This window comes from Diadema setosum, chromosome 9, assembly GCF_964275005.1.
Source record: "Diadema setosum chromosome 9, eeDiaSeto1, whole genome shotgun sequence".
In the NCBI taxonomy this organism is placed as follows: Eukaryota; Metazoa; Echinodermata; class Echinoidea; order Diadematoida; family Diadematidae; genus Diadema; species Diadema setosum.
Window position 1 is genome coordinate 7,190,710 of NC_092693.1, and position 13,199 is coordinate 7,203,908.

Below are 13,199 nucleotides of genomic sequence, written 5' to 3' on the forward strand. Positions count from 1 at the left end.
GCCAAATCCCTTATTCGGATGAGCCCCGGTCCCGAATTGTCCGGATACGAGAGGTTCAACTGTATATATATATATATATATATATATATATATATATATACAATAAGTGCAACATTCAATCGTACGTACATACATTCATATACAAGTACAAAAAAAAGTATGTGTGCGGTTGCTTTTCCAGAATAGTGCAAATTTTAGCTGAAATATTCTGAGCAAGTAGATAAACAGGACCACGTAAAGGAATTACTATACATGCATGTATATATATATATAAGCAATAAGTTTCTGCTCGGAGTCCAAGAAAGTATTGATTCACAACCGTAGTTCAATATGAAAACTACGTCTTTATACATGTACATGTATATGTACATATATATATATATATATATATATATATATATATACATACATACATGTATATATATACATGTTTATATATGTATATATATATACATATATATATATATATATATATATACATGTGTATATATATATATATATATATATATATACATACATAACTTAATTTCAGATATCCTAGTTGCACAAATAATTTAACAAACATGGCGTAACACTTACCCAGAATAGTATACGTATTTTACCTGTAACGTCCTCAGCAAGTGTAAAAAGGATAAAGAAGTGGAGTTCATTAAATTCATGTTTATCTTTGAATAACTTGTAATGTTGAAGATATTCTAAGACTCTGTCAAAGATCAGTACAAAGGCCTGTTTTCTTCCGTTCTTGACTTTATATAGTGACCAAAGTGGATATACATGCACAGATTATTATATGATGGATAGATTAAAACTGATGGGTGTAAAATTATCCTGAATAATAATGATGATGATTGATTGATTTAATGGAATCTACATTTCATTCAGTAAAATTATGAATCACAATTGATTTCACAAAGTATGTACATTGCATGTAAAACATTGGTAGAATAACATAATACAAATAGAGGAACTTAGACAAACAAGTGCAATTCAATATTGAGTCTATACACGATGTCATCTATTCAGATACCAGTAACTCTTGTAGAAGGAACCGTAATTCACTTGGTCGTAGATTAATATACAATATTGCTTCATCATATTCGTCTCCTCTCTCATCCGTTTTTTATCTCTTCGTTTTCTATATAGAAGAGTCTCACAAGTTTGTAAGAAATTTAGTGAGAAATAGACTAGAAATTTAAGGCTCAGAAAGAATTGTTCATGTTTTATATTTCATTGATCATTTTAAAGTAGCACTTTATCAAGTTCAATCTTTAGTTGATATATTCTGATTTCAAGATTGAACAGAACAAATTTTGACACTAATTCCATATCAACGTATATGCGCTTGAATGGTAATGGTTATGTCACTATGATACCTTTTCCGACGATTTTAAGACCACAATGGCTTGGAATCTCTAATATCAAATGCATTCCAAGCAAGTCCTCAAAAAAAAAAAAAAAGCGATATCCTATTTGATTCGGAGAGAGGTTATGGCGTGATGAAGCAGATTTTGATGGGAGAGTATGCCTTTCATATTTTCTCTCTCTTTTTTAATTTTAAGGACCGTCCAGTGATTTGTAAAACAGTCTTTCTGATGCTGTCATCTAAAGAATTAACGAAGAGCCGTAAATTCACCATGGGCTGTCATATACAGAAAATGCGCCATGCGCTAAGGTTAACACCCGTGCACAAAGAAGATTAACATCCGCATGGCTCGAATTTCTCGTTTTTTAATCAACTTTCCCCTCTCGTTGCCGTCACCTGCCGAAGAAATCGCGCCATAACAGAGAAGAACGCTCTAAATGGCGATAATCTTTCCACATGACGTCACGGCACTCTTTATGACGTCAATCCTAAGATGCTTTGCAGTATAGGAATTCACGCGATAGTTTGTCGGAAAGGGTTTCTTGCACGCTTCTATTGATGAGACACAGGACAGACGCACATTTTTCTGTGAGATATTCACCTAGGACGGAGTTTTGTTTCCTGCGCTTCCCCTGCATAATTATGGAATTGTCGAATAAAATCATGGGCCGTTTGACGAGTTGCAGAAACAAGTAGCTCCTCTATTCACCAGTCATACACACAGGGATAAACACATAAAGAGAGTAGGGATGGTTTTAGGACATACATAGAGATTCAAATGCAGCTGTATTTCTTGAAGTGTTAAATGCAGGTCTCTCATGATCGATCTGTGACTTTTTCCTGAATGCAGTAGAGACTTTTGAAAGCAATGATGTTTCTTTGAAAGAATTTGGGGTACTGACAAACCGTCATTACTGAACAGATTTGTTGCTGGTGTACCCCTGTCTACTTGGTGACATTCTAAGCAAAGCTTTTCTGATAGGCACACGCAATTATTTTACAAATTCGTTGCAGATAACATTTTTGTAATTCATTTCTTTACCATCATCCACTCACGACAAACACCAGACACAATAAGCATTAACCTCCATGTTATTGTGTGGTTCTGGGGAAAGGAAATTTATCGTAGTGTTTTCTTTTCATAGTGAAAGGAAATGGTTTTCGTACAGACACGGCAGATGGTTTAGTTGTGATATTTGATATCACGTGAACTAATTGAACCGTTTGTATGTGGCTGTTCCTCTTTCGTTGTCTGTTTACGACATTCTAGCGTGCCACGATCGCATAAAAAATATACGAAGTTGTAAATCATAGAACTTTGGCATGTCGCTAGTATACAGGGCCTCGCTAAAACAAACAAAACAAAACAAAAGAGAAACATATGTATTTTGCATACAAGGTGCATTTTGGAATCATGATGGTAGGATAGGAGGAAATATAGATATGGCTGTAGGTTCTATTTTGTGCATAAAAAATGACTTCACTAATATTTATCTTATGCCGATGATTCAGAAAAAAAAAAACACAAAAAAAAACATGCGAGATGCCGAAGCCGGAATATGATGCCTGTCAGTTAATGCTTTTCATTTTTATGTTTCTCCCAGTTTTCTAGATAATCTTGATAGAATTGGTTCACCAGACTACCTTCCCAATGAACAGGATATCCTGAGGACTCGAGTAAAGACTACAGGAATCGTAGAAACACATTTCACTTTCAAAAATCTTCACTTCAGGTAAGTTTTACAATACAGTGATTTTGGGGGAAAACAAGCACATACTCATCAGTAGGGATGTAATACACCTGAATTTTCTAAATAAATACACATGTATTTTCTAATTCTTTATTCTTAAAAGAAGATGCTTTGTGACACAAAAGTTCGATATGAGGCCATTGCTTTGCAATTCATCAAGAGCAGATCATCAACCTGATACAGAAAACTTTAATCAGTGGGGGATGATCACAAAATAACAGTTTAAGGCTTCTGCCAACGTGTAGTTTGTGTGTGTGTGTGTGTGTGTGTGTGTGTGTGTGTGTGTGTTTTACAATTAGGCAGTGCAAGAGAAACGGTGTAACCACTTGGCCTGAGGAAGTCCACAGGAGGGGACGAAAGCTAGCCAGCAAAAAGTATTAAAAGTTGGTTGGAGCCTTAACCTATATTGTAAGATCATCAATCTGTTCAATATTGATGTGTTTTGTGCATGGCCTGAGAATTATTGGCTATTAAAAAAAATAAGAGGAGGTCAGTAACCAAAATTATTATAAAAGCCCAAGTGTTTGTCACATTTGATAAGCAGATATAGATGAACCCCTTTTAACAGCTTTTGACTAATTATCTCCACTTTTGGACATTGCTACCTAATTTCAACATTAAAGCGCAAGTCCAATTCTTGTTAACAGGTTTTGACTATTTCTCTTCACCGTAAATTGGACAATTTTACTTTGTTTCAAAATAAAAGTAACGCAGTAACAAAGTAGTACAATTCGTATACCCTATCAACAGCTTTTGACTACGTCTCCTCACCTTAAGACGTTATTTTTCATACTTTCGCCGTAAAAGTTTTGCTGGATTCGTAATGTTTTCGAGTTGTCCGTCCGTCCTTATCGATTTTGTGGGCGACTCAACTTAGAACCGTTTGAGGTATTCAGATGAATCTTGGCATAATTTAACCTTGTATGACTGGACGAACGTGTTCCTATCATTGTGGGCGCACGCTGTCAGTATCAAAGTTTAAAGGTTACGGTCAAGTCTAAAATTTTAGTACCCTCCCTACTTCCATGCCTCTGCAATGCCTAGAGGTATTGTCACAAAATTACCTCATCATATATTATACCATATAAACATTCATTAGACAAAGTTTTGGGCCATAAGGTCAAAGGTCAAGTGAAAATGATGAAATTTCACTTTTTTGTCCCTTTCTCGTGAAATGTTTCAAGTTATCATCATGAAACTTATTAATATACATGTATTGTTTGACAATGATTCTTTGAAATTTTGGATCATGGGGTCGAAAGTCGAGGGTCGAAGGTCAGACTAAAATGCTACTATCTAATAATGAAATTACACGTCTTTTTTCATTGTAGGCAGTGACTATTAAAGTGTATACACGTGATTGAGCTTGGTATGCAAAGATTTGAACCATGCAGTGAAAGGTCAAGTAAAATGCATTAAAAATCATTATTTTCCCCGTATTTTGTAAAATGGTTCAAAGTATCGTCACGAGAATATGTGTTTATATCATATTTGATAGTGAGTTTTGGAAGAGAGCTGTGTTGGCCATGGGGTCAAAGGTGAAGGGTCAAATTCAAATGAAATTAGGTTCAAGGAATGTACGTTGAACTAATACATTTTGGGGGTTGTGCCTTCAAACCCATAAGTATAATGTCACTTCAATTTCTTGCCAGTCAAGTAAAACTTTCGTCTCGCAATTTTTTGTCAAGATGTATTATACACTGTATTCATTGGGAGAAAATACAATATAGACCGGTGGTGGCATAGCGTCGCCATTACTAGTTTCAACAAAAAAGTGCAACAAATTTAGCACATTTTTTTTTTTTTTGAGGCGTGTATTTTTCAAGGACGCTAACACTTTTTTTTTTTAAATTCAGACGGTAATGGATTCTTTGAAGTGTTTTTACTGCTTTTATGCCATGAATGCTTTATGCGTACTAATAGTGACTACAGGTGTTCTGACTTTTGAAATGTCTTCAATGCATGTAACTTCTTTTTCAATTATCTGATGCGCAATAGATTCAGACTGAGTCATCTTAACGATAATCTTATTGTTAGTCCGCCTACCGCCCACTTCGTAAATCACGTGATCATGTACATTGCGCAATGAAGAGGAAGGGTACGCACTGGGGGAAGTCGTGCCTTTCGGATCTGTGTGTTGTATTGGAGTGAGTTTATTCCATCATTCAGAAACTGACCAACTTTCATATTCCAGGTTATTTGACGTCGGGGGCCAAAGGTCGGAAAGGAAAAAGTGGATACACTGTTTCGAAGACGTCACTGCAATCATATTCTGTGTCGCCCTCAGCGGCTACGACCAGCGACTGTTGGAGGATGACGTAACGGTAAGAACAACAACAACAACAAAAACAAGAACAACAATACTACTACTACTACTACTACTAATAATAATAATAATAATAATAATGATTATAATTATAATAATAGTGGCTGCTGGTATAGCGCACAGGTCCATCTTTCGGTGCTCATGGCTCCTCAAAAAAAAAAAAAAAAAAGAAAGAAAAGGAAAAGATATACATGTCCTTTGCCAAGTCAAAATATCAATAAAGAATGTATCATTGTAAATCATGGCCTTGACTAAACCTTAACCATGACGCAACGCATGGACCATATGATTATTATCACAACTTCCCTCGCCATGTTTCATGATTTAGAAAACATGGGACGTCATGTTTCCTCTAGTTTGTAAAAAGAAATATATTTTTGCTGTTTCAAAAGAATCATGGAAAAATTCTCTTGGATCTAATGTAGCATTGAAACTGATTCTGTATTGTCTATCGGGCTTTTTGTAGACAAAATGTGTATAACAGTAATGTATTTCGTTATTGACCTGTGACATGATTATAATATCTTTTCTTTTTTACCGATTGGACCTGTAGATGCAGTTAGTCAGAAATAAAACTGCACCACTTCTTAAAGCAGACACGTCTACTTGCAACACACACACACACACACACACCCTCACATACACACAGACACACACAGAGTTACACACACGTTTATGTATATTTGCACTTTTTATACATTACGTATAGTACATGGATGTGTTTATATCATGTATGCGGCAGATAAGCCGCATCTATTGTTCCCTTCGCTACCCCTCAGGCGGTGAATGCATTGAATTGACGGCTAGGGAAATTCTTAATATCCGGTATACTTGTCGGTATTGAAATGTAGCTAAAGGGGCAATGAACGACAGTTCAAAACATTCTTTTCTTTTCTTTTTTAATCCGTGAACGTGTTGATTTCCATTGTGTTGAGTGTGTAATCCTAAATTAATCAGTTGTAGTAGTTCCGTCTTCGCTAGAAACATGACTGTGTTTAAAGCAAACATTTAACTGGATAACTTGCCGTATGTGTATATATGTGTGTGTGTGTGTGTGGGTGGGTGGGTGGGTGCGTGAGCGTGTGTATGCGCACGCGTGTATTTACAACAGTAAATCTATCTAGACTAATGTCAACCCATGGGAGAAAAGGATCACGCATGTAGAACAAGTAATAAAAGTTGTTCAGCAAGTGTCCAGCTTACATGCCAGACATATCTAACAACGGGTGTATATTTAGGGGTCTTTATTCATTGGTTTAGAAAACGTTAACAATCATATGTATTATTGGATATACCATATTACACGTAATAACATTGGCTATCAACCTAATAGGTCACACAAAGGAAAACTTTAAGCATTAGTGAACACATTCATTTTTGTCCTCCAAGGCATAAAAGTAAAAATTACAAAAATTGACATCTTGTCTTTCATTTGCAAATGCCCTTCAAGATAACAATGATAACAAAAGACAAGTTTAACACAATGAGAGACAAGATGAAATAGCAAAAATAAGTTTTCATTCCCTTTATCTCTCTATAATCTAAAACAAAATCAAATTTAAATGGAAAACGTGCTTAAGAGGGAAAATAAGAATTTTCTGTCAACTCAGATCTCGAATGAGTAGACAGTAAGGGCACAAAATTGAATAAATGAACAGAATATCTTTATTTCATTGTTTAATTTAGTAATTTAAGAATTCATGAGACAAATTCACGAACCAAATATTATTTACAATTTTCCTAATTTGAGAAATTAATTCAAATTCCTACCATTTTTTTATATTGCTTCTTCTCTTAATTCATTTGAATTTGAATTTGACAGAAGATTCTTCATTTTCTTCCATTATCTTTCAGTTTTTATTGATCTGTTATTGATAGAGATTATAAATTTATTCTTACAACTTAATTTACGTTTTTTATTGTGTTAATCTTTTTATTGTTTATTGCTACATGGAAGAGCACTTACGCAAGAATGACAAATCCTTCATCTTTTTTTGTTGTTGTTGCAATTTTTACTTTTGCGCCTTGGAAGAGGAATGTAAATGTGTTCACTCTTGCGTAAAGTTTCCCTTTTTATTGACCTACTAGGCTGATAGCCAATTAAATTACCTTTCATATGGTATTAGATACATCAACCTTTCACCAAATATTCTATGAGAAGTAAAAACTTGAAAAAGTTGTTACTTTTTTACTGAGAGTTAAAACGGCGTGTGCATGCAGTTTATTTGATTGACCAGTCAAATCAAAATCATTACCAGCAGTTGACAAATTTACAGTGATTTCACATTCAACATCTTTTCTTCTACATACAGGGCGATACCGCCACCTGTTCAGTTTTGTCAGCATACTTGAATAACATATGCATAGATACCATATATTTCAATTGAAGTTGAGGAAGTAAACCAAATTTCCGACACAGCAATAAAAATGAATTCATGATTTAGAGAAGACAATAAAACCTGAAATTCATCAGAATTCTTTAATAAACTTCGAACAACCGAATGTAAGATAGACAACTGAAAATTGATATGTTGAATAATCTGAGAAAAAAATCATTAATATCATATATTACACACTTTAATTCCAATATATATATATATATATATATATATATATATATATATATATATGTATGTGTGTGTGTGTGTGTGTGTGTGTGTGTGTGTGTGGGAGAGAGAGAGTGAAAGAAAGCGTGTGCTTACTTGCCTGATAGGGGTGTTAAAAAGGAAAGTGCATGCTGATATTTACTATCTTCCCGTCTGCACTTTGCTCCCTCATTTCCCGCGAAGAATCGTATGCAAGAAAGCCTGAAGCTGTTCGATTCCATCTGCAACAACAAGTGGTTCACCGATACCTCCATCATCCTCTTCCTAAACAAGAAGGACCTGTTCGAGGAGAAGATCCAAAAGTCGCCCCTTGTCATCTGCTTTCCAGAATACACCGGTAAGAAACAAGCGCTGAATATATATATATATATATATATATATATATATATATATATATATTCTATCTCGTATTAGTACTTGGGTGTGTGTGTGTCTGCGAGGCTATATATATATATATGAAGAGCTTATTTGCAAAAGGGGCTAGATCCATTTTTGATGAAAATTTAGTTATTAGCATCACTGCACAGAATTCCATTTGAGTTAGTTACACTGAAAATTTCAACTCCAGACAGCTGTTTGAATAGAAATTATCGCAGAATTAGATTTAGATTCTTCATACACTTGTGTACAAATTTTCACAAACAAACCAATTTTTCTCCAAAGTACTAAAAGTGGATCTACCCCCTTTTGCAAATGAACTCTTCATATATATATATATATATATATATATATATATATATATATATATATATTCATATCAATATATGAACGGTGTATATAGATACTGTCGCATCATAACTCTGATGCATAGAACACCGTGATGCACTGAGAGTAAACAACCGAATTCTGTTCTGTGCACTAAAGGAGGTTGACTTTCGTGGGTGATCTATTCCAAAAACTTTCTGTAAATGCAAAAAGGCGCTGTCTGTTTCGAGTTCTATCTCGTGAGAATATATGTGTTTATGTTCTTCTCAGTTAGCATGCAGAAGGTGAATTTGCGATGCTCGGGTGACCACTAGACGACAGGGTCCCTTGCTAAAAGGATATTCCAAACGATTTTCCTAATTTCACATTGTGTTGTAAAAATCGAAAGTGCCATGTATAGATATGTGGAATCTATTATGATCCTTGAGCAGATAAACCAATACCCTTACCCTTAAAAGGAATAACTCACGGACACAAATTACAATGAAAAAGGATGATGACATAGGAGGCTCACATATCCCAGTAATATAGCAATGTAATTCATTACCATACCACTTGCTCAACAACTTAACCTGTGTAGAATGCATGCTCGCTTTCTTTCGTTCTGCTTTCATGAGCATGCAGCCAATCAGGTATTCTTATGTGAAGCTGCTATTATATGTCATCATTCTCCTTTATTGTGACTTTTGTGAATTTTGAGACATTGCCATTCATCATCGCAATGATTGTAAATTCTGAAACCCTCTATAACCAATTTATAGACGTTCAAGTGCTAAAGTCTCCTTTAATCTTTTTGGAAATGAAACCGGAATTTTCCATTCGCATGAGCCCTGCCAAAACCTTTGATTGGTTTCCATCAACTTTTATGTCCTAACTGTTTTTCTTTAACCCCCTTCATCGTTGTCTTAACCTCAGGTCAGTCAAGTAAGTTGTTATCTTTCATTCAGCAGGTAGCTGAAAAAAAAAAATGTTCCAATATTACCGTCAGCTTTACTGAAATGTATAGTCAAGCATTTTTAAGAGAAAGGTTTGTTTATCTGTGTCGTTATTGTTGAATATAAGAATTGACCCAAGTGTGCCAATATAGTCGAAAATGTATGTTTTCAAAATGTTTACAAAATGTAACAAGATTAATTTCTGTAAGAAAATATGTGATATTGTTATGGTTCTTAACAGAAATTACAATTAATAACTGACACGATATTCTACCCTGCCGATCATGTTATTTTTCCTTACCCACCCTTATGGCGCGTTTACACCGAGCAAGGTACGGGCAACGGTCTGGGTTTTTGCTGTGGTGCGCCAAAAGGAACCATGTCTGGTTCTGTTAAAAAAGAATCAGTAATAATTCGGTACAAATTCACCCAAAATGTTATTCATATAAATTATGTCAAAATCAAGAGCAACAAAATCAACAGCAAAAGATTAATTTTGTAACAAAATTCCATGATTCCTTTTGGCGCACTATATCAAAAACTCGGCCCGTTTCTCGTATCGTGCTCGATGTAAACCCTGGATGTAAACGGGCCTTTACTCCAGTTTCCCACACATGTCATTAGAAGCATCCTCTCTTAATCCCTTTGCAATGTCCTTACAGGTGCTAACGAGTATCTACCTGCTGCGGGATACATCCAGTTACAATTCGAAGCCCTGAACAAAAGCGCCAACAAGGAAATCTATACGCATATGACCTGTGCAACGGACACCAACAATATCCAATTTGTATTTGATGCCGTCACTGACACGATAATAGCCAACAATCTACGAGGGTGTGGCTTGTACTGAGACTAGTAGGTAGACATCCGTGGTGGCTTGCTCGTGAGTTGTGCCAGCCTTTCATCCAGTGTTCTTTATCATGTTTTTTGTTGTTTTGTTTTCCTTCGGCCAATGGAAAGGTTAGCGGAGAGAATGCAGCTATCACTCTACCCAGTCGCTCCTGCTTCTGGAGATGGTGCACATAACGGAGACAGGTGCAAACATCCGTCTTTCATAATAATTCCAAGGAGAAATCAGCACCATAACGCAGTTTAATCAGGTGCGAGGAATCTAAATGGAGACATGGATGTGATACATTTGATCGTGTCTGGATACATGGAATGTACGAGTGTTTGCTTCGTGTAAACAACGTTGTTGGCAACTGTCAGTCGCCCCAGCTTGACACAAAGGATAGTATTAAAAAATGCGAGGAAAGAACTGTTACTCACCTGTCCCATACTTTGATTGGCTAATACTGATCACGTGTTACCTCTGCGTTCCGTATCATCTCGCGATGAAAGCCTCACGAGCGAAAACGAAGCATGATACTAGCAAGCCTCCATGAAACGACGCTCTACTCGTTTTTGGTGATTGGGCCTGCGACTTCATGGGTAAATAGCGTACAACCTTTTGTAACATTGTTTCTATAAGCATATCCATGCGTCACACTATGACGTCATGTCGTACGATCTCATGGACAGAAATGTGTATATATTTTGCTACGACTTTTAACGTTTAACGCCTTCTATGGAGATCACTGAACGTATTGACATGTTATGTACTGGTGTACCACCTCACCTCACCTTGGCGTCACGATCTGGCGCCACGTACACCGACTTTGAGAGAACTTAACTCTCGCATCGACCAGGGGACTTTAAGTTGATTCTCTAGGACCACTCCAGTTCCGACACGAAAGAGCTGTAAAGAGCTAGATTCCAAACCAACTTCGTTCGACTTGACCTCATTTTACGTCATGACTGGCAACAAGACAGCTTTAAACTTCGACCGTAGCGTAGTATTGGACCAAGAACTTGATGGTTAAAGATTTAAAGAAAAAAAAAACACATTTATTTGTTGAGTGGCTGGGTCATATTATAAGTGTTGGTGTTGTTATAATTGTATACACACATTGTGTACCAATGAAGTCAGCTATTTCGTATGGTGCATATTGCAATGGGATGGATGTACGATAGGTCATATTTGTTCATATTTTTTTTTTCTGTTGCTGCTACACTTATCACATGATTCTTATAAAAAAAAACTGTAGTTGGTCATGACTTCAATTTTATATTGATAACTTGTTTTCTTCCTTTCATTTTAATCCACCCTTCCTGTATTATATCAATATCAACGTAGTGAATATGTTTTTTAATCAACTCAATCATAAATGTTGCTGTTGTATTGTTGATTTTATATGAACTGCACATTCCTGTGACCGAAAAAGGTTACATCAAAGATATTTTACTCATCTAAAATTTCATCCTCGGCAGCAAAGCGCGGTATCAGTCGAATCAGCAATGCGCGTGTTTTGCAGTCTGGATATAAAACTTTTCAATTTCTAGGTATCTTTAAAATATGTAGCGTTGTTTGTTGCTCTTAAACTTTTTTTTTTTCTAAATGAAATCACTCTGTTGTGGATGTACGTGACATTGGCCACGTTACGAAAATTACGATATCACTACACAATAGCACTCACTCACTCGGCAACGTGCATTTACACAAACGAATCTTTGTCCTATGGCAACTCACATGCGGGCATTCTTATAGGAATTCTTCGCAATATAAAAAGGTCATGCCAAGCTGTAGTAAATTTTCATGTTTCCTGTTGCTCAAGTCGGTTCATCAATAAAATGATTGATGGCACAAAGATTAGAAGAAGAAGAAGAACCTATTGCAAGAAGTGTTCGTGACACGAGCAGCCAGCGTCTACCTCGATCCCCAAACCACGCCTTGACGGCAGCGGCCATGTCGAACGCACTTCCCTGCCACACACAGTGCAACTGAGCAAACTGTTAATCCCCCTCCCTCTCTGGCTTTCCTCCTCCTCCTCCTTCTCCATGTCTTTCGTTGTCTATCTATCTGTCTATCTATATATCTCTCTGTCTATCTACCCATCTATCTATATCTCTATTTATTTATCTACCTATCTACGTACCTATCTATCTGTCTACCTTTCTATCTACCTTTCTATCTATCTTTCTTTCTATCTATCTATCTATCTATCTATCTGTCTATCTATCTTTCTATTTATTTATCTATCTTTCTATCTATCTATTTTTCTATCTATCTATCTATCTATCTATATATTTTTCTATCTATCTATCTTTCCACTATCTATCTATCTATCTATCTATCTATCTATCTATCTATCTATCTATTGGCCTAGATCTATGTTCCGTTTCCATGTCAACTTCGTTGCTTCTCTATAATCCTCTATAATCTCTCCCTCACAATTGTATTATCTCCTTCTCTATCTCCATTTTTCTCAATCTTTGTCCCGCTGTCTGTGTCTATCCGTCTGTCCATCTCTCTCTTTCTCTGTCTATCTGTCTGTCTGTCTACCTGCGTATCTGTATATTTTAAACATATTCTCATCCGTTCAGATTGCGATTTAACGGGCTAATTCTTCTGTGTCGGTCTATATTTTCTTGAATGTGACCACGCGTTGCTGGGGTATAAATGCACGTGTGTGA

General features: G+C 35.9%; 1 protein-coding gene across 3 annotated transcripts in view; it reads left to right on the forward strand.

Annotated features, from left to right (window-relative positions):
• The window catches only part of LOC140233116 (guanine nucleotide-binding protein G(o) subunit alpha-like), a 50,443-nt gene extending 37,912 nt beyond the window's left edge, over positions 1-12,531 (forward strand). For all 3 annotated transcript variants that reach the window (XM_072313231.1, XM_072313232.1, XM_072313233.1), the window contains exons 6-9: positions 2,968-3,096; positions 5,309-5,438; positions 8,230-8,383; positions 10,349-12,531. In XM_072313231.1, coding sequence (XP_072169332.1) covers positions 2,968-3,096; positions 5,309-5,438; positions 8,230-8,383; positions 10,349-10,536 — 601 coding nt within the window. In that variant the 3' untranslated portion in view covers positions 10,537-12,531. The remainder of the gene's footprint in view (positions 1-2,967; positions 3,097-5,308; positions 5,439-8,229; positions 8,384-10,348) is intronic.
• The last annotated feature ends 668 nt before the right edge of the window (positions 12,532-13,199 follow it).